Below are 19,028 nucleotides of genomic sequence, written 5' to 3'. Positions count from 1 at the left end.
ATTTTTGAGTGGCACGTAGTTAGTCTAGCTCTATTTTCAACTCTTAGAACTATATAGTATACTCGTACTATCGAGCGTATAGTATAGTTAGATTGAGCATTCGGTTTTCAAATATCAATTCACAATTTATTAAGTAACAAGTCGTCCCAAAAATGGGATTAAAAATTGAATTTGTAATAAGAAATGAGATTTAAAGATTGAAAAAATCAGAATTAAGAAATAGCTAAGTTCATGTATAGCCGAACATTTCATACTCTTGCAACAAACAAGGATTAAAGACAGGGAAGTACCTTATGTATATAGGGCCTGCTAGTTATGCGGGGTCTAGGCAAGTTTTCGTCCGATTTTATTCATTCTAAGCACAAATATGCACCGTTCTAAGAAAAATACGCTATTTCAATTTTATTAAAATAACCCACATGTTGGCCTTAATATTATTCTCTCTGAATTTCAATTATAAATCTGACACATTGACCAATATTTTCGGTAAAAAGTCAACTATAGGTACAGGCTTCCAAATATTCGGTGGCTATGGGGTGCAACTGTTTTGGTTTGCCATTGAAATGCAACAAACAGTATAATTAACAGAATAGGAAATAAAATATCAAAACACAAACCACAAACTGCTCTGAAAATAACTATTTAAAATAATATGCTTATAAAGTTCGTTCGTTGTATTTATAGACATTATTTTTGTGCTTCTCTCTCCCTCGAAATAGAAACAACACGAATCAACAGCAAATGTCCATGCCGCAGGCGCAGTTGCATCAAACTGTACAACAACAACAACAATTGCAAATACAAACGACACATCCACAGAATCAGCAGCAGGGAGGAGTGCAACAAACGATTACAGCAACAACGGTAATTACGCAAGCGACAACAATATCAGTACCGACATTGCTGACGACACAGCATCCACATCAGTTGCAACAGCAGCAACAACAACAGCATCAACTGCAAACAAACCAGCCGCAGCTGGAAGGTAGTCCGCCAAATCCGCCCGATTTAAGTAATAAAACGTAACATCAGTGGGAATTGATGTTTATTAATATATAATTTGCGTTTTTTGCTTTTAAATAAATTAGCGTACACACATACATACATATATACAAGAAATATGTATATAATAAACATATAATATTAATATTATATAGATATATACATACATATATATTTATATGTAAACAAGAAATTATACAATACACAAACAAACAAATTAACGCGCTACCTATCCCCCCGCGAAATACTTTCCTATAACAATTGCTGCAATTTTTTTTATTAAGAAAAAAGGAAAAAAAACAAAAAAAAAACAGAAATTGAATTAATACTACTTATATACATATGTATATGCACATGCAAATGTGTTGAAACAAATCGAAGATATAAATATGCTGTAATATACATGTATGTATTTATAAATAATACACACACATCTAGGCTAAGGATGTAGCAAAGAATTGCAATACACACACATAAACGTAGTATATACAACATACTTATATACAACAAATTAACAGAAGATGCTGAACAAGTTTATAATTATTATTAAGTGCAGCTGTAAAGCATTACATACAACATAACTACATACATACATACTGTTAATAAGTCAGGCAAATGCATACAAATGTAACCCACAACCACCAAACAAAAGTAGTAGCAGAAGCAGCAAAAAGTAAAAGTAATAGATAGTAGGGCAAAGTAGAATGAGCGGCGCGTAATGTAATGATAATCTGTAGGTGTGAATTGTGTGAAACGAACTCTTTGAAAAGTGCAAACGTGTGCGTGTAAGCGAAAAAGTCGAAACGAAAGACGAATGCAAACAAAAAAAATTAAAATAAAAAGTAATAAAAAGCTAAAAAGATAATCAGCGACATTGTATGAGCAATGATTGGCAAGCGAAGTGTTAAGCATATGTATGCAGACGAACAAAAACAAAAAATATGCACACGTACATATGTATTTATGCGTCAATGCCTGTAAATTCGAGCGCATCTATATTTTTTATTAAAATATAACTAGCATATACCGACATTTGCATAATTAAAAAAGAAAAAAAAACACGGAATATGCGAAAACCTACGAAAATATGCAAAAATAAAGCAACACTAAAAACAGGAGCGAACAAAAAAACCATAATGTTAAATAAGGGTACACTTTAACTACCTAATATAGTAGCGCTCTCCTGCCGCACATACAAACATAGACCAACAACAAGCAAATAGTAATGAACTTGCATACATAGCAATGCGTATTCCTCATGTTTGTATGCAACACAGCTTTTTACATAATTTTTGTTGCTATGTTCGCGCTCACCGTGTCTTACACACCGTACAACCAATCAGTTTATCCTTACTCACATTTACAATCTATACTTGTATTAGCTAATAGTTGAAAGTAAAGAAAAGTGTATTTTAACTGTTGTTATTGTTTAATTTTAACTTTTCTTTTTCTTTCACAAGTTTTGTTTGTTCTAATTTTATAATATATATACTTACATATATATAAAGTACGTTAAAGAACCGATTTTTACATAATTAATTTTAAGTTTATTTTGACACCATATCCCTGCAAACTCTTAACTCTACACACTACAAAAAAATTGTAACAATAATTTTTACGTAAACCAATTTAATTTAATTTTAAATAATTTATATTGTATTTTACAACAAACCAGCGAAAAAAAGTAATTGTTTTTAATTTATGCAATAAAAAATTAACTTAAATAAACAAAAAACACTCTTGGTTTTTATTTTGTATTCATTATATTTAATTAAAAGAAATTAAATAATAAGTTGCACACAAATAATTTTTAATTATGCTTTGAACATTTAATAATAATTGGTAGATTCTTTTCGATTTGTACTGTTTTTCATATTTTTTTTTCGAATAGATAAAATTGCAATATGACAGAAAAACGCAAAATTTATACTCAACAATTAATTTGGAAAGTTATAAATATGTATGTATAACTTGTTATTATACTAAATAATATATACAGTCGGATCTTAAAATGTATAAGAATATTTTGCGTTCGCATTACAATCACAGGTAAACGCCTAATTTCATATGTATTTCTCTTTTTTAATTTTTGTTTTAACATTTTTTATGTTTTTACAGTCAGCATATTTTCGTCACTACCAGGATTTAAATAACACACTTTCTGCGGCAGATTGTCTAAACACGATTTGGATTTTTGTTCAAGAAGCCTTCCAGGCACTAATAAGCTGTATATTTCTTTTTTATCTTAAGTAATATTAGCGCAAGCGACTTTACACTTCCCATCACATATCAACACCACAAACCTATTATAATCTAATTAATAATTTGCTGCATACATCGCAATATAATATTGCTTCTTATTAGCTGCTATTTTAGTCTGCTTTTTAAACCATATCCTAGTGAAACTATGAAAATACTCGGTAATTATTCCTGTAATTAATTCTCCTACTGATGTGTTTCCGTTTCCGTTATTTATCTATGACAGCATTCAGCGAACTATCGATCAAAGTCGATTAACAAGAGTGTGTTGGCAGTTTAAAATTATGAAAATTTAAGAAAAATTTTTATTAAGAATATTATTTAATGCAATTGAGCGCAGCTTGCCAGCTTCGGGGAAAACTCAACCAGCATTGTAAGAAAATAAGTATAAGTGCATACATATATCTGTAACTGCTAAAATTTTTGAGCTTTATAAATGTTAGAAATAGATTAAAACACACACATACATACAAATTTGCAAATATTATATCAATCTGTAAAATAGAAATATTGCCACTATCAAATAAAAGAATATTGCGTAATATCACAACACTGCTCTGAAAGATGTTACATAGTCAACACAGTATATATACATAATAGTAAGAAACTGCAAATGCTGAATAAATTTAAGCGCAAGCAAATATGCATCGGCCCACCTAAACTCTAAAATATAATATTTAATGCTAAATACAAACATACATATATTCATCAAAGCTCTTAGCTGCGCTCACTACCTCCATCTCCCTATATCCTTGTACAATAAACATACCAATGATTTTTACACTTGAATAGTTTATTAAATGTATTTCAAAAATCTAAAAAATGCATATTTGTAACTAAACTACTATATTTTTTGCATTGCTATTTACATTTATTTTACAAAAAGTACACAATTTAACGCACTTGCAAACAGTTCATTTTACACTAACAAATTTTTTGCATGTACACATTTCCTGCGCCAACATTTTTGATCGGTTAGCATGGCGACAAATTAAGGAATTTAACATAAAAGTAAAACTCAAAAGTCTAAATGTAAAACAAAAACAAAAACACAACAAATCAATAAAAACACTTATCCAGCCCAAGACAGTAGAAAGAAATATATACAAAAACTAGAAAAGAAACCCTAAAGCAAAAATTATTAAAAAGTAAACTTGCATAATTATAAGTGAAAAAGAAACACATTTTTGTAAAATATAGAAACTAATAAAAAAGCGTATAAACGTTGTAAACGTTATTTTTTATATTATACATTATATATCCCAAGGCATAATACTAATAAATAAATATATATCATAGGCTTAAAAAACTAAGCAGCATCATTGATCATTAATGACATGCAAAAAATAAAATAAAAATATTGACAGTCACACATTTTATATGAAAAGTGACAGAAACAAAATATGAGTACAATACTGTAAGAGAATAGTGGGAGCATTTAATTAAAAAAAAAAACCTTAATGTAGCGACAAAATGTGTGATAGTTAAAAATTATAATTTTTCTAAACTATTTCATATAAATTTCGTGTCCAAATTATTATAAATAATAATCGGCCATTTTTGTTTCACGCTGTATGAATATTTTAGCGCCCACTGTTCATTTGCAGTGTTGTAACAGGCAAAGCAAATCATACTCATACATATATGTATGTATGTATTTCTTAAAACATAAGAAAAAACTATAATGTATATTTTTTAATTTTATCATCATTGCATAATTAAGTGTAAAACTATTTAACTTTATTATACGGTCAAATAAAATGAATAAAACACGAAGAAGTGAGCAAAAGAAAACATGACGAGGGGAAATATTCGTTTTATTTTATGTATTATTAAGGAGTGGTAAGTTTTCTTAATAGTTTTTGAATAACTTCAAATAACCAAGGCTTCACGACTCCTTATCGTCAATTCAAAATTCGTCAAATTACATATTTCAGTAATGTTTACTGCCGCTACGATAGCAACAACAGTTTGCAGCAGATGTTATGACGTCATAGTTGAATTCCACTGCTTTAATACACATAATTCGCTGTGTTTAAAGGGTATAACATTTTATTCGTTTGCGATGGCATCATCGCTAATTGATTCGTTCCTTTTGTCGCCACTTTCGTACCATTGCACATGACAATATACACACAAACACATATATTTAGGAAAAATGTCACCCCCACTGACAACAGCAGCGAATTGTCACTTGAAATGTCAAAAGTGGTCAAATTTTTGAGTGTAATCTACTTTTTCCGAGTTGCGTGATAAAATTTGGCTTTTTCTTTCAACTACCAGTGTAAAAAAAAGTATTTATCTATTGAAAAAGTCAAATTGCGTAGTTAAATGGCGCATTCATAGAACGCTGTGTATATTTACCAAGTGTTTTCGTATAAGCTGCTTAAAATTGCCCTTAATGCTGGATTGAGTGCACCAACACTCATACCAACGCATTAGTGCGTTTTATGATAGCAGCAACGGCTGCAGGCTGATTCATTTTTAAGGACCCCACTGGTTAATGTTAAGAAAAAAGTTGCAATTGAATAGGTAAGCGACAAAGTATATTTATACATCGCTGAATTGACTTGGAAATATAGGTTTAGAAATAAAAAAAATAATTAACTATTTACTCATTATAGTTGAAGCAAGTCTATTCCTATCACGGTTACATCAATATCCCAGTACCCAGTACCATGTATCAGACCGCTTGCAATGTCGCTACGACTGGCTCATGTGTGCCTGGTACGGAAAATGATCGCGACGCTGAACGTCAAGCTGCACTTATGGCACAGCAGCCACCCACCGCACCGGTGGAACCAGATTACAGCGGATTTGATATAGTCAAAGCGACACAGTATGGCGCTATTGCACGTGTACGTGAACTTATTGAATCTGGTTGGGATGTTAATCAACCCGATAGTGAGACTGTAACTTTGCTACATTGGGCAGCCATTAATAATAGGCGTGATATAATACGTTATTTCCTGGAGAAAGGCGCCATTGTAGATGCCGTAGGTGGTGAATTGAATGCGACACCCTTACATTGGGCAACAAGACAAGGGCATCTCGGTTCCGTTGTGCTGCTGATGAATGCTGGTGCTGATCCACGCATACGTGATGCCGAGGGTTGTTCCTGCATACACATTGCAGCACAGTTTGCGCATACAGCTTTGGTTGCGTATTTCATAGCAAAAGGTGTTGATCCAGATTTGCAAGATCGTGGCGGGATGACTGCGCTCATGTGGGCCGCTTGGAAGGTAAATTTTAACATTATAAATTTGGATATGGTCATTAAAATATTCAATAACTTATTGTTAGGTCTGTGCACTGGATCCCGTACGTTTATTGCTCACGCTTGGCGCAAATCCAGCTATGGTCGATTACACGCACGGCAACACTGCGTTACATTGGGCCATACTGGCACGCAACGCTACTGCAATTTCTACATTGGTTCTAAAATCACGCGCCTCCCTCGACGTTCCTAATTTGCGTGGCGAAACGCCTTTAACAATGCTAGAATCACAGGCAGGCGCAATATGGATTGGTTCCAAAGTATTAGATCGCGTACGTGAGGCTTCACAAAAAACCCAAACACAACGGTCATTAATATCACGCCTACGTCATGATAAACGTCTACGTTGGTGGGCAATGGTTGCTTGTCCATTCACCGCGTTTTATTTAGCTGGCGTCGTATTTACACTAAATACACTGTATATAATTAAATTCTTCCTTCTTGGATGCTTGTATGGCATCTTCCATACGCTTGGTAAAGCATTATTCGATGAGCATTTACTGGCATTATTACCATTAAGTGTGTATCTGGCGACGAAAGCGTGGTTCTATGTCACGTGGATTGTATATATTGTGGATGCGGTTTCGTTTGCGGAAACCTTAGTGTTTTTGGCTTGCTCCGCAGCGCTTTGGGTATGTTTTATGAAGTCATGGAAAGGCGATCCAGGTATTATACGGCCGACGCAGGAGCAACGTTTTAAAGTAAGAATTCCTTTGATAGATTGCGTGCTAAGATAGTTTTTTGTGAACTATATGTGCGCATATGCTTCTTATAAACTTTATTTTAATTCCTCCGCTGCACTTATCTTATTATTTGAATAATTCACAATACAAACATTTTATATTGCAGACGATTGTGGAATTGTCAGAACGCGGTGGTATTGGGTTTGAACCCTCTTCTTTCTGCTCCGGCTGTCTGGTACGGCGTCCGATACGTTCCAAGCATTGCAGCGTTTGCGATCGTTGCGTTGCGCGTTTCGACCATCACTGCCCCTGGGTGGGCAATTGTATTGGTCTCAAGAACCACGCTTACTTTATGGGTTTCCTCTGGATGCTACTCATCATGTGCTGTTGGATGTTATATGGTGGCGCCTGTTATTATATCTATCAATGTAATGTATACTTTACGCTCGTACCGCTGACGGATTTCCAAAAAGCAATTATGGACATAGCCAATTGTAATGCCTGGGTCGGTTGGGTGATGGCGAATGCATTGTTACATCTTTCCTGGGTTGTGCTGCTAACAATTTGCCAGACATATCAAGTCGTCTGCTTGGGTATGACTACTAATGAGCGCATGAATCGTGGACGCTACCGGCATTTTCAGGCGAAAGGCGGACATAGTCCTTTCACACGTGGACCATTCAACAACTTGGTCGATTTTTTGGAGTGCAAATGTTTTGGCTTAGTGCAACCGCGTCATGTCGATTGGATGAATTACTACGATATGGATATGCAGGTGGGCCGTACAACGGTGGAACAAGAACCGCTATTGCGTGGCAATGCCGATGGTGAAGGTGGTGGCACTGAGTTGGCGCACTACCAGTACGTGTAGGATAAGTCGAATCGGGATGCGGAGACGCGCAATGCACCCATAGCAAATGTTTAGGCAAATACGCAGGCATGTCACGGTCGTAAAGGTAAAAAACAATGGCATTTTTTCAAGTGCTTCAATTGACAGGGTGTGTAGTGGTGGTTTAGAAGTGAAATGGTTTGTGTTAGCAATGCTCCGTTGTTGTAGTAGTGCTTGTGAAAATTGTGCGATGTGCAATTTTTCTTTAAATATATTTATAAATTTATTGAATTAATTTTGCATTATTTTTTGTACAATATTACAAGTTCTTATTTATATAAAAAATTGTCAACTGTCGCTGCTACAACAACGTTGTATGTAATGTGAATATTCAAGCCATAGGGAACATTTGCTAAGCGTATTAAACTTTTACTGTATTATATGTAAACCTAATTATTATAGTTTATAATATTTATTATGCTTGGGTGGAATATGTGTGAACAAAGCATAAGTAAGTTTTATTTCGTTGATGCGCCTATTCAATTACATATATACTTAATACAAATGTAATTATTAATACTAAGTAATTTTTATTTGTAGTTCGATACTTCTTAAAAGTTTTAGATAGCAGTTTATGAGCAATATAGTAAGCTTTGCCAGTTTAGGTTAGGAATTTTTATTATTTCAGATTAATCACTCGCTGTGCAAACTTAGTTAAATCATTTTTAGTAAATACTTACTAGCAAGTATTAGCAAGAACAAATGGTTATATGTGTAGGACATTGTAGTGCATTTGCAGTTTGGGCAGCCGTATGTGTGTGGTCAACGTAAACCGATTCAAAATAGTATGAAAAATATTGTGCATCATAAGTAAAATGCAAACGAAATGACATTAGATATATGGAAAACAATTTGTTATAAGAAAAATGTATTGACTACTTAAAATTCTTGATGTAAAACAAGCTATAAAGATAAGCAAAGTGGTATCTGGCGTTGGAAAGTTTTAAAGTCATTTCTAGCTTGAAATTTATATTTTCGACTTAGCCGAAAAGGCATTGTTTATTAAGTTAAATTATATATTTCAAAATATATAAAGAAACATGTTTTAAAATATAATATTTCAGTTAAACATTGTAAAATTGTCATTTGTTAAAAGAATATGTTTTTTTGTTAAACATTTTAATTAAATTTTTTTAATCCTTTCGAATTCGGTTCGGTTTTGATGATATACATTTTCAATTTGAATATTTTTTTTCGATTAATCAATACTTTAAATAATTTCAAAATAAAATTTTTATAATTTTTTTTTTTTTTACTAAACTATCTAGTTTTCACTTCGAAGTAATACATTTTTAATTTGATTTTATAATCTTGTTTTACTTTTTTAATGCTATTTTATTTATTTATTTTTTTTATTATATTATTATTTTTTTAATTATATTTTTATTTTTTTTTATAATAATACATATTTTTTTTGATAAATTTGTTTATCTGATAAATCAATTCCAACAAAAACACTGCTCTGAATCGACAAGAAAAGACAAAATCATATATTACTAATATCTTTGTGCATGGATTAATGAAATGTAGCTAAACAAACACGATATAATATTTATTCTAAAAATCCCCAAAAAACAGCTTAAAATAATGTAAAACTGAAAAACAATTTGACCTGCTTAATAGACATAAATTAATATATTTAAGGAAGAAGCAAAAACCATTTTACATATTGTTTAATTTATACAAATAAAAAATTTTTTTTTTTAGAAAATATTTTTTAGAGGCCTTAATGTTAAACGTTAGCTAACTACTCCTTCGCAATACGAAATTTGGCTAGCAAGTATATATGTGTATTTATTTTATAATTAATAATTGTAATTGATTTTGTGTCATAAAACAAACGTTCAATGCACGTGACATTTGCTTTTTACAAAATCTATACTTGGCATTTATACTTAATTATAGAATATAAAGCGCAGTTATTAATAATTACAACAAAGAAAATTTTAATACGCACATTTATTTTGTTACTTCTAAGTAATACAACAAACTTGTAATACAAGGTGTAGTTACAGGAGGAAGCGTCAGTTTTATACCGAAAAAATCGTCAAGTTGAAAACCCACTTACTTAAACCGTAACTATGCGCCTACATACATATATACATATACATAAGTCCCACCAAAAACACACACAAATCAGTTCTAAAAATTAAGCATGCAAAAATCATAAAATAAGCTTGTAGTAATTGTAAAGTATTACAAATGGCCATACAAAATTCTAAAAAATGCACAATTTTTAGAATATTTTATGCAGCATTTAGCACTGGCTCCTCTTTAATTCTTTCTGCGCCAAAATATCTGATAGTTGCTCCCACCAGAACAAATGTAAATACATAAGTAGATACAGTTACGAACATAAATGCAAAGCCAGTGAGCAAAACAATATTGAGAACATTTGTTTAATGTTTTAAGACTATTATTAACAAATAAAACTAAATCCGAAGATGAAATAACTAACAATATTGGTAATTTTGCGTATATTGTTAGCCGCAAATTATTATTTTTGCTTATTAGAAAGCGTCAAAAATTAAATTGTTTACATATAAACGAACAAGCAAATTTACGATTGAAAGTTAAGCTATATATAATAAACATACGAGAACAAAACACCAAATATTTTTGTTATAAAAACGAAAAATAATATTAAAAATATAAATTGATGTCTTTTTTAATTTGTTAATGTAAAATAAAAGTAGCTACATAAACAAAACAAAAAGCTAGTTAATCTAAACATATAATGAAAATCGATAACATTCGGGAAAATGCTTCAATCATCGATAACTACATATAAATTTGAGCGTTAAGATAAAAAATAATACTAAATTCAACAAAAAATAATAATATAATTGCAGAATATATGTATATGTCAACAAAACTATGCAAGTATTGCGCGTATAAGAACTGTACATTTCAAACCACTCTATCTTATACCATCAAATAAAAATGTTTAATAAAAAAATATAAAAAAGTTTAACTAAAAAGCTAGCAATTTGCACCAAACATTCTAGTCAGCCAAACATGCTAAAAATACGTTCACATTACCATTTAACTTATATATAAATAAAATATTTTTAACAGCTCTTTAATAAATTGAAATATACACTAAATAAAGCTACGTACGAGTATATGTAATTAATAAAATTGTATGAAATGACATTTTAATTTTTAAAACTTGGAAAGTGAAGGAAAATTATTAATTAGTTTATTATTATTTCAATACCTATATACATACATACATATATGGGTGAAAGTGGCAATCACGTGGTTATGTACATATATATTTCATAGAAAGTCTCACATAAAATAAATTATATTTAATTTATTTCTGCAATTTATTTAATTATTTAATTTAAAAAGTTTATGTTTTTATAGTAGTTAGTTTTTACAAGCGTTTTTTTTTTCTTTTGATTTATTGATATGAAACTTTTTCAATAACAAATAACAAACTTCAAAGCACTTGAAGAAAATGTGAAAATAAAATTAATAAGTAATATGAAAGATACAATTTCTACAAACGTTCGTTAACTTAATATCTAATAAGGGAATTGAATAACAGTGTTTTGAACATTTCCGACTGATATTTTCTAGCACATCGTTTTACTAAGACACATTTTTACTAGGTGTATTAACTCCAGTACATTTTCTAATGCAATAAAATAAAAAACAAAAAAGCTTAATTAAACTAAGAGAAAACATTGTCTTTGTTTTTTGAGAATTATTTTTAAAACTACAATATTCATAGCTATATATCTGTGTGTGCTTTATATATATATACATGTATATTTATAAATTCAAATATAAAATGAAGTATTACAAAAATGTACTATATAGTAAACTTTTGCTTTACATAAGTTGTAAACAATAAAAAACAAACAATGCTAAAATAATGTATATTTAATAAGACGTTAAACACAAAAGGGAATATGTATGTAATGGTATTAAAAAAGGCTATTTACTGTATGTATATGTAATAATATTAATTTTTTATTTAGCAATCGCATTAAAACCCAGCAACAGCAACATGAACGCAAAAAAATATGAATATCAAAAGATTCATACATACATAAGCATCCGTGTGTTTGAGGTTATGACGAGAATTATAATGAAATCAATATTGAAGCATACAATAGTTTGTGTAATCATTTAAATAATATTTAGCAATCAAAAAAATTTAAATTGTAGTTCATAAGAAATATGGAAATAAATATTAAATACGAAAGAGAAAGAAATAAATAAATTAATTTAAAACAATTTATATTTTACTTTTATTTAAATTTTAGGTGTAAATGATATTCAGTTAAATGATTTCCATTGGTGTTAACGAAATAGGTATTAATACATAGTTTGCTGGTCATTTACTGCTAATTAGCTGATATTGAGCAGCGTCTTTATTTACATAATTATTCTTTGTAAATATAACTTTTTTTATTAAACAAATAAAATTAAAAACAACTCAAAGATATACGCATTTTACTTTAACCGTTTCAGTTGTAATGCAACACTGCGTTCTCTTTACACAGACACGTCATAACCGCTACGCATGACAAACAATTTTTGACATAAATCAAACCGTTCTCATCGTCTGCCTATAAAAAAAGTGAAAATACGGATTATTTTCACATATGTATTTATTATAATTAAACCAAATGTGCGTGCATTAACTTTTATAGGGAAAACAACTAAATCAAGCTATATACCAACAATATAAATAATAAGTATATTAATACCAGCCACCAACGTATTGTAGTGATAATAAAATGGGTAAGTTCTACGTGTGGCAGCAATGACAGACTGGCTAAGTTGGAAATAGAACCTTTATGCCAATTGTATGTCTGCCGGTGTTGTGAGTAAACTCTTCATAAAAAAGTAACAACAAAAATTACGTTTTAGTAGCTAAAATAGTTTGTATTATTCTTAGGTGGTGTATTAAGTTACTTTCGCGGTCTCCTCGGTTCACGCGAAATGCGCATACTGATATTGGGGCTGGATGGCGCTGGCAAAACGACTATTCTTTATCGTCTGCAAGTCGGTGAGGTGGTCACAACAATTCCGACTATTGGCTTCAATGTCGAACAGGTTACGTACAAGAATTTAAAATTCCAAGTATGGGATTTGGGTGGTCAGACAAGTATAAGGTTTGTAAATTAAATAACTTATAAGAAAAAACTTTGTTTAACTTTCTTTGGCATTTAGACCGTATTGGCGCTGTTACTATAGTAACACAGATGCTATAATTTATGTAGTGGATTCTGCAGATCGAGATCGGATAGGCATATCTAAAGATGAACTGCTGTACATGTTACGAGTGCGTATTTTTTAAATACTATGTCTATGAAGTTCTAAAACAATATGTTTTTTTTACTTATAGGAAGAAGAACTTGCCGGCGCCATACTTGTTGTGCTCGCCAACAAACAGGATATGGAGGGTTGTATGACCGTGGCGGAAGTGCATCATGCGCTGGGTTTGGAAAATTTAAAAAATCGAACTTTTCAAATATTCAAAACATCAGCGACCAAAGGTGAAGGCTTAGATCAAGCGATGGATTGGCTTTCCAATACGTTGCAAAGTCGTAAATAGTGCAACTAGAAATATAGAAAAAACTCCTTGTCCCATAACAACTTTACCCAAAAAAAGTTCTTTAAACTATTTTATTTGTTAATTTTAAGTAATTACTATATGCATTTTATATACTTACGTATAAAAAAACACGTAAATGAAATCAAGTAAATTGTTGGCAGACAGCACATAAGGCAATTGCAAGTGTATATTAATAGGAAAACGTATTGATAAAAACGAAACACTACTATGATGTGACTTCACAACGGCGCTCCCTAACAAATAATCTATAATAATACCGGTTTAAAAATATCAAAAAGTAGTTTCTGAAGCAAACTATTGCTGAACTAAAGTTTTTAAAGTCATGTATTAATTGACTGTGTCATAAAAAAAATTTAAAGTCGAACCGTTAATCCGTTTCCTTTAGTCGTGTTAACAAAAATTATCATTTTCCAATAATTAGTTTGCCAAATTTAAAAATTTGATTAATACTAAACATCATAAAAATAGGGTAGCGCTGCGCTTTCCACTACCAACGCGCATTGTAGGTTTTTTTTTAGTTTATAGTCAACGATTGGCGCGGTATCTTTGTAAAAACAAAAAAACGATATAGCATTAATAAAAAAGATAAAAATAAGTTGTGGTATTATCTGTAAAACACTACGCAAAGTTTAATTAAGTGGAAAAATGTCAAGAACGCGTGTTAAATTATTATTTTATACCCTGTACAGGTTATATTAAGTTGGCTATAAAGTGTTATATATAGAATTCAAAAGCGTCGATATTGACAGGGCCATCTGTCTGTCTGTATATACGCAAACTATTTCCCAATATTTTGAAGTACCGCTGTGAAATTTTGAACATGTCATTTTCTCCCCAATAACCTGATCATTATTATTGTTGTTGTAGCGGCAAAAAATATTTCCTGAATTCAATTCGAGGAATGGTGCCGAGTTTGCAGTCCTTGGCCGGATCTGAATCCGGGTCCATTGCGGTTATGGAAACCGTGGAATCTTCGAAGAAATTGTTCGGATCATTATTGCAAAGGACTGTCATACAAACTGAATGATCAAAATCAAGTTCTCGCATAACTTTCGTCTTTTTCAACATTGTTTCTCAACATTTCAAATTTATTGTACTCAGACAAACCAAATTTGGATAGAACATTTCAGGTTCCGTTATTTAGAGGTAAAACAAATAAAATATAAATACAGTTTTCTTAGCAACGGATTCGCAATCAGACACAAAACACTTACAAACTATTCATGCAATATAAGCGGTAATGCGTCACCAATCCGGCGCACCAAACCGCTGTACGCGCTTTTCCTGTGTATCCAAATCCATGCGTATCTTTTGTCGCATGTAAAAGATCGGACAATCTCGATTCGAACACAACACCTCTTCATGCAGCGAACCCTGACAACGTTGACACTCGGTCCACAAGCGATCGAAAGTCTCTTCCAGCGAACGTTTTGCCATGATTTCCCGTTGATAAAGTTCGCTCATACGAGGCTCACAATGTGGGCATAATGCTGCCTTTTCATAACCATTCGGCATCAGCGCACGACAGCCAAGACATGACGATTTTTTAGTCATAAAGCCAGCCAGACCACCAACCTTTGAGGTTACCACCGAACGCGTTCGTGTATGTTCACCCTCTGTGTGTGAGAAGTAGTAGTTGTTGAAAAATACAACGCTAAGCTAATAAATTCTGATAACTTACTCAACAGTATAGATTCGGCGCGATCTCCGAGCAGTGGTTCGAATATGCGTAACAATGGTTTCGATAATTGTTGCTCCAAATAGTAATTAGCGTCAATGGGCACACAATTCTCGAGCACATACAGTGGATCCTCAGCCTTCATGTAGGCGGGTGTATTCTTTGCCGCAGCGCAAATCACGTAAGGCACACGATCACCCAATTTAGGTGCTGTGCCGGGATCACGTTTCTTCATTTTGTTTGCTAATTCTACATGCGCCTGCTTAGCAGCATAATCAGTCTTTGCCAATTCTTTAGTAATTACCAGTTGTGAGATGTCGACGCGGTTACAGAGCAAATCGGCAATGATACGTTTCGCATATTCTACGGCGCCATCGGGATTGCGTTCGATAAGCAATTTTTGCAAACAAGTGTTCATGAGATTCGCAACCAGTGGTGAATTATCCCGACGCACGGTTTCAATGCCTGGAATGGAAAATCATTAAATATTGAGTAAAAAAATATAAAAAATAAACACACACCTTTGCAGTCCATTTTGTCATATGTTTCGGGACGCGTGAAATACAAACCAGCGTAACGTTTCTTATTGATTAGCAAATAGGGGTAGTAAACCTTTTCGAATTCCAACTTAATGGGCCGCACAAACTTGGCGCTAACTATTTCGGCCGCTTCACGGCCAAGTTCCATTGCGCGTTCCAATGTTTTTACACCAAAGTTCACCATCACGGAATCTGTGTCGCCGTAAATGACGACTGCATCATTTTCGTAATTATTAGCGATTTTGTAATGTGTTTCCACCTCATTTTTTGTCAACTCGATCATTGTACGCCCGTAAGCGGTGACACTGCCCGATATTTCCAAACAAGGTAATTTACCGACCTGCGCACCTGTGAAACCATACACCGAATTGGCGGATATTTTCAAAGCCAATTGTCGACCATCGAGCACCTTACGGCGGAAGGGATCTTTTTCAACCTAAAAAAAAGTAAAATTATTGAAAAATAAAATTCAAAGCATATTTATAGCATTTACCTTCAAATCATTTTTGGCACGCTTCCGCGCAGCCAGTAGAGATTGCAGAATTTCCGGTAACAGTCCGTTACGCACTTCCGAGCGTACAAATGTATTGTTGGCTGGCGTACGTTCCACTTGGGAATCCGTTAGACCGAGACGCTCTTTCATACCCGGCTGCACTAGTGTGGTATAGCAGAGATTATGTGCAATCATAATACTAGGATATAGAGAAGCAAAATCAAGTGTCGCTATGGGATCGGCATAGTAACCACGTTTTGGTTCTATAACTGTAGCGCCCTCATATTGCTCTTCAGACGCCTTCGACTGGTAGGCGGGCATTATAAAACCCTTGGTACGCGCGGCACGTAACAATTGACTTAGCACTTTAATCTGTTGACCACGTGTTAATAACGATTCCAAAGGCACACCCGTGACCCTCGCCATTTCCATGTAATTGACAATAGACATGAGTTTGTCTAGCAAACGCAAGGGTAAGTAAGCATCCTTAAGACAATACATAGCCAAACGCCGACGTGTTTGCTCATCACCATTTTGTAGATCTGTGATAATGCTGTGATGCACATCTTCTTTCTGCTCTTGTAAAAAGTGATAGCTCACCGCATTTAATGTGTATGAGCGCAGCTTATAGTCACGCAACAGTACGAAGAGCAAATCGAAGGGAACACGCCCCTCAAAGTTTACATACTTGTTCTCTCGTCTACCCATTTGCTTTGATTGTAACACTTGTTCCTTAATGACTGAACGGATATTTCTTATGCGTCCGAGATATTCGAAGTTCTTCACCTTCAAGTGTGCAGCACGATTAAGAAGGTAGGGTATATCAAAATTATTTATATTATAGCCGGTTAAAATATCCGGATCGACTTCGCGCACAAAACTCGACCAGGCGTCTAAAAGCTCCGTCTCTTTGGGAAAACAACGTACTTCGGATCCAACAATAGGCGCACAGTTGTTCAAAGTAAACACGTTTCTTATGAAAGGTTCTGGGTCGCCTTGACGTATAACCATGTTGGCGATCTGTATGACCGGATCCATTTTAGCTTCAGGAAAAATACCTTTACGTCCGGCACACTCAATATCGAATGATAGTATACGAAAAGGCGCAACCTTAGACCACTCTCCTTCAGGTTCATGTGATATAAATTTGTCATAAGCAACATCAACTTCGATTTGACAACGCGATTCTGGTAGGGGTTTAGAATTTTTATTACGTATACGCCATGTACCTGCCGGCAATTCTATCCAATTACAACCCACTACATGTGTGTCAACCATGAAACGTATATCGAAGTCAATATTGCTTTCAAAGGCACGACAGTCTTGAAAATCGAAATCCGACAATATTATTTGATTGGAAAGTAATCGCACTGCCGCTGCAACCAATTTAGGTACTGTTACTGTTATTTTTATATAGCGTTGCTTATCATCGCCTTGATAACCGTAAATATTAAGGCGTTCCACGAGCTGTACTTCTAACACAGCTTCTTGTACATTATTCTTGTTGCTGCGCATATCTGCTAATACCTTTTTGTCCAAAGCTTCGCGCAAGGCATTGCAGTCTTTCCGTTCGAAACTACGTGGCGCTGCTATATAGAAATATGGACAGAAACCATGCACATGACAACAAACCGAATTTCCTTCCATTGTAATACCAAACATGCGTATTATTGGTACCGGTCCAATCTGTGGACCTGGCATTCCTGGCATCGGCTCGCCCAAGTAATTTTCTATATCTATTTGTTGAAATGTTAATTCGTCAGCAGAAGGATCTAAATTGGGGGGATCAACTCTAGACCATTTCACTGAGGTTTGTTGGTTCTCCGGACCTTCTCCCAGTAGAACATCCTTATCATCACCCCCTTCTCCGCCCATATCAAAATCCATTCCATCAAAATCATCATCTTCTTCATCGTTCCTTTGTGAGAATATTATGAAAACAAGTTATAATATAAATTTTTCATAAAAACATCACCAGTATGTAATCATAAATTTCACCATTAACAAACCATTTCTTTTGTTGCTTTCCACCGGCGGTGTTTCCATTTTTGTTCGCATTGCCGTTTTCCGGAAACTTTCTTTTGCCTGAAAATCCACTCATTTTATTGAAATATTCCTTAAAATCCGCTCAAATGCAAATTTTCCTCGCAAATTCTGACTTCATTAGTCTTTCAAATGTGCTATATGGTATTTCGCGCCTTGCTTCGTAGGGATTGTTGATATTATATCGATATGTTGTTTATTTGGTTTGAAGCTAAATTTATAAATCGATTATCCCATAATTAAATCTTGATATCGTTCTTCAATAAATTTTTATGTGAATATTTTTATAACATTATTTTTTTGTTAAATTTAATGACGCTTTTTGCTTGCAATGTCTTATGATTCCACATATACAAGGTTTATAGTAAAATGGGTAATGCAATACGTAAACTATAAAATTTTCATTCTCATGTTTAAGTAAAATCATATCGTTTGCAAAATTATCTTTATAACAATCAGTATGTCAGTTCTTTAATATATTATTAACAATGATAATAATACTCTTAGTGCAAATATATACATAATCAAATATTTGATTTAAATTTTTTATAAATTACAATTTTCGA

General features: G+C 33.0%; 4 protein-coding genes across 6 annotated transcripts in view; 3 read left to right on the top strand and 1 right to left on the bottom strand.

Annotated features, from left to right (window-relative positions):
* Nucleotides 1-5,070, top strand: part of LOC105224171 (phosphatase Herzog) — an 82,261-nt gene extending 77,191 nt beyond the window's left edge. For both annotated transcript variants that reach the window (XM_049458172.1, XM_049458173.1), the window contains exon 7: nt 720-5,070. In XM_049458172.1, the coding sequence (XP_049314129.1) occupies nt 720-1,026 (307 nt within the window). In that variant the 3' untranslated portion in view covers nt 1,027-5,070. The remainder of the gene's footprint in view (nt 1-719) is intronic.
* A 353-nt stretch (nt 5,071-5,423) lies between these two features.
* On the top strand, nt 5,424-11,221 carry LOC105224170 (palmitoyltransferase Hip14). The gene is made up of 4 exons (XM_049458171.1): nt 5,424-5,793; nt 5,886-6,503; nt 6,565-7,239; nt 7,388-11,221. The coding sequence occupies exons 2-4, from the start codon at nt 5,940-5,942 to the stop codon at nt 8,090-8,092; spliced, it is 1,944 nt and encodes a 647-aa protein (XP_049314128.1). The 5' UTR covers nt 5,424-5,793; nt 5,886-5,939; the 3' UTR covers nt 8,093-11,221.
* A 1,442-nt stretch (nt 11,222-12,663) lies between these two features.
* LOC105224169 (ADP-ribosylation factor-like protein 1) lies at nt 12,664-14,304 on the top strand. Of its 2 annotated transcripts, none has more exons than XM_011202164.4 (4): nt 12,664-12,871; nt 13,029-13,245; nt 13,304-13,415; nt 13,479-14,304. In XM_011202164.4, exons 1-4 carry the CDS (start codon nt 12,868-12,870, stop codon nt 13,686-13,688), a joined length of 543 nt encoding a protein of 180 aa, XP_011200466.1. In that variant the 5' UTR covers nt 12,664-12,867; the 3' UTR covers nt 13,689-14,304. The 2 variants fall into 2 exon arrangements, with proteins under 2 accessions (XP_011200466.1, XP_049314132.1); XM_049458175.1 differs by having other exon boundaries at nt 12,664-12,953.
* Nucleotides 14,305-14,776: 472 nt separating this feature from the next.
* Nucleotides 14,777-18,951, bottom strand: LOC105224168 (DNA polymerase delta catalytic subunit). The gene is made up of 5 exons (XM_011202163.4): nt 18,429-18,951; nt 16,420-18,337; nt 15,909-16,362; nt 15,391-15,852; nt 14,777-15,325 (listed from the first exon to the last, which is right to left on the bottom strand). The coding sequence occupies exons 1-5, from the start codon at nt 18,518-18,520 to the stop codon at nt 14,955-14,957; spliced, it is 3,297 nt and encodes a 1,098-aa protein (XP_011200465.2). The 5' UTR covers nt 18,521-18,951; the 3' UTR covers nt 14,777-14,954.
* Nucleotides 18,952-19,028: the final 77 nt, after the last annotated feature.

Source organism: Bactrocera dorsalis, chromosome 5, assembly GCF_023373825.1.
Source record: "Bactrocera dorsalis isolate Fly_Bdor chromosome 5, ASM2337382v1, whole genome shotgun sequence".
NCBI lineage: Eukaryota > Metazoa > Arthropoda > Insecta > Diptera > Tephritidae > Bactrocera > Bactrocera dorsalis.
Note: the sequence above shows the minus strand (reverse complement) of the source record. Positions and strands in the feature narration are given on the sequence as shown.

Coding starts and splice junctions, on each gene's coding strand:
- LOC105224170 (XM_049458171.1), top strand. CDS start 5,940: ATGTATCAGACCGCTTGCAATGTCGCTACGACTGGCTCATGTGTGCCT. Junction 6,504..6,564: donor TCATGTGGGCCGCTTGGAAG/GTAAATTTTAAC, acceptor ACTTATTGTTAG/GTCTGTGCACTGGATCCCGT. Junction 7,240..7,387: donor CGCAGGAGCAACGTTTTAAA/GTAAGAATTCCT, acceptor TTTATATTGCAG/ACGATTGTGGAATTGTCAGA.
- LOC105224168 (XM_011202163.4), bottom strand. CDS start 18,520: ATGAGTGGATTTTCAGGCAAAAGAAAGTTTCCGGAAAACGGCAATGCG. Junction 15,853..15,908: donor TGACAAAATGGACTGCAAAG/GTGTGTGTTTAT, acceptor TTTCCATTCCAG/GCATTGAAACCGTGCGTCGG. Junction 15,326..15,390: donor CGCCGAATCTATACTGTTGA/GTAAGTTATCAG, acceptor TCTCACACACAG/AGGGTGAACATACACGAACG.
- LOC105224169 (XM_011202164.4), top strand. Junction 13,246..13,303: donor GGTGGTCAGACAAGTATAAG/GTTTGTAAATTA, acceptor TTTGGCATTTAG/ACCGTATTGGCGCTGTTACT. Junction 13,416..13,478: donor AACTGCTGTACATGTTACGA/GTGCGTATTTTT, acceptor TTTTACTTATAG/GAAGAAGAACTTGCCGGCGC.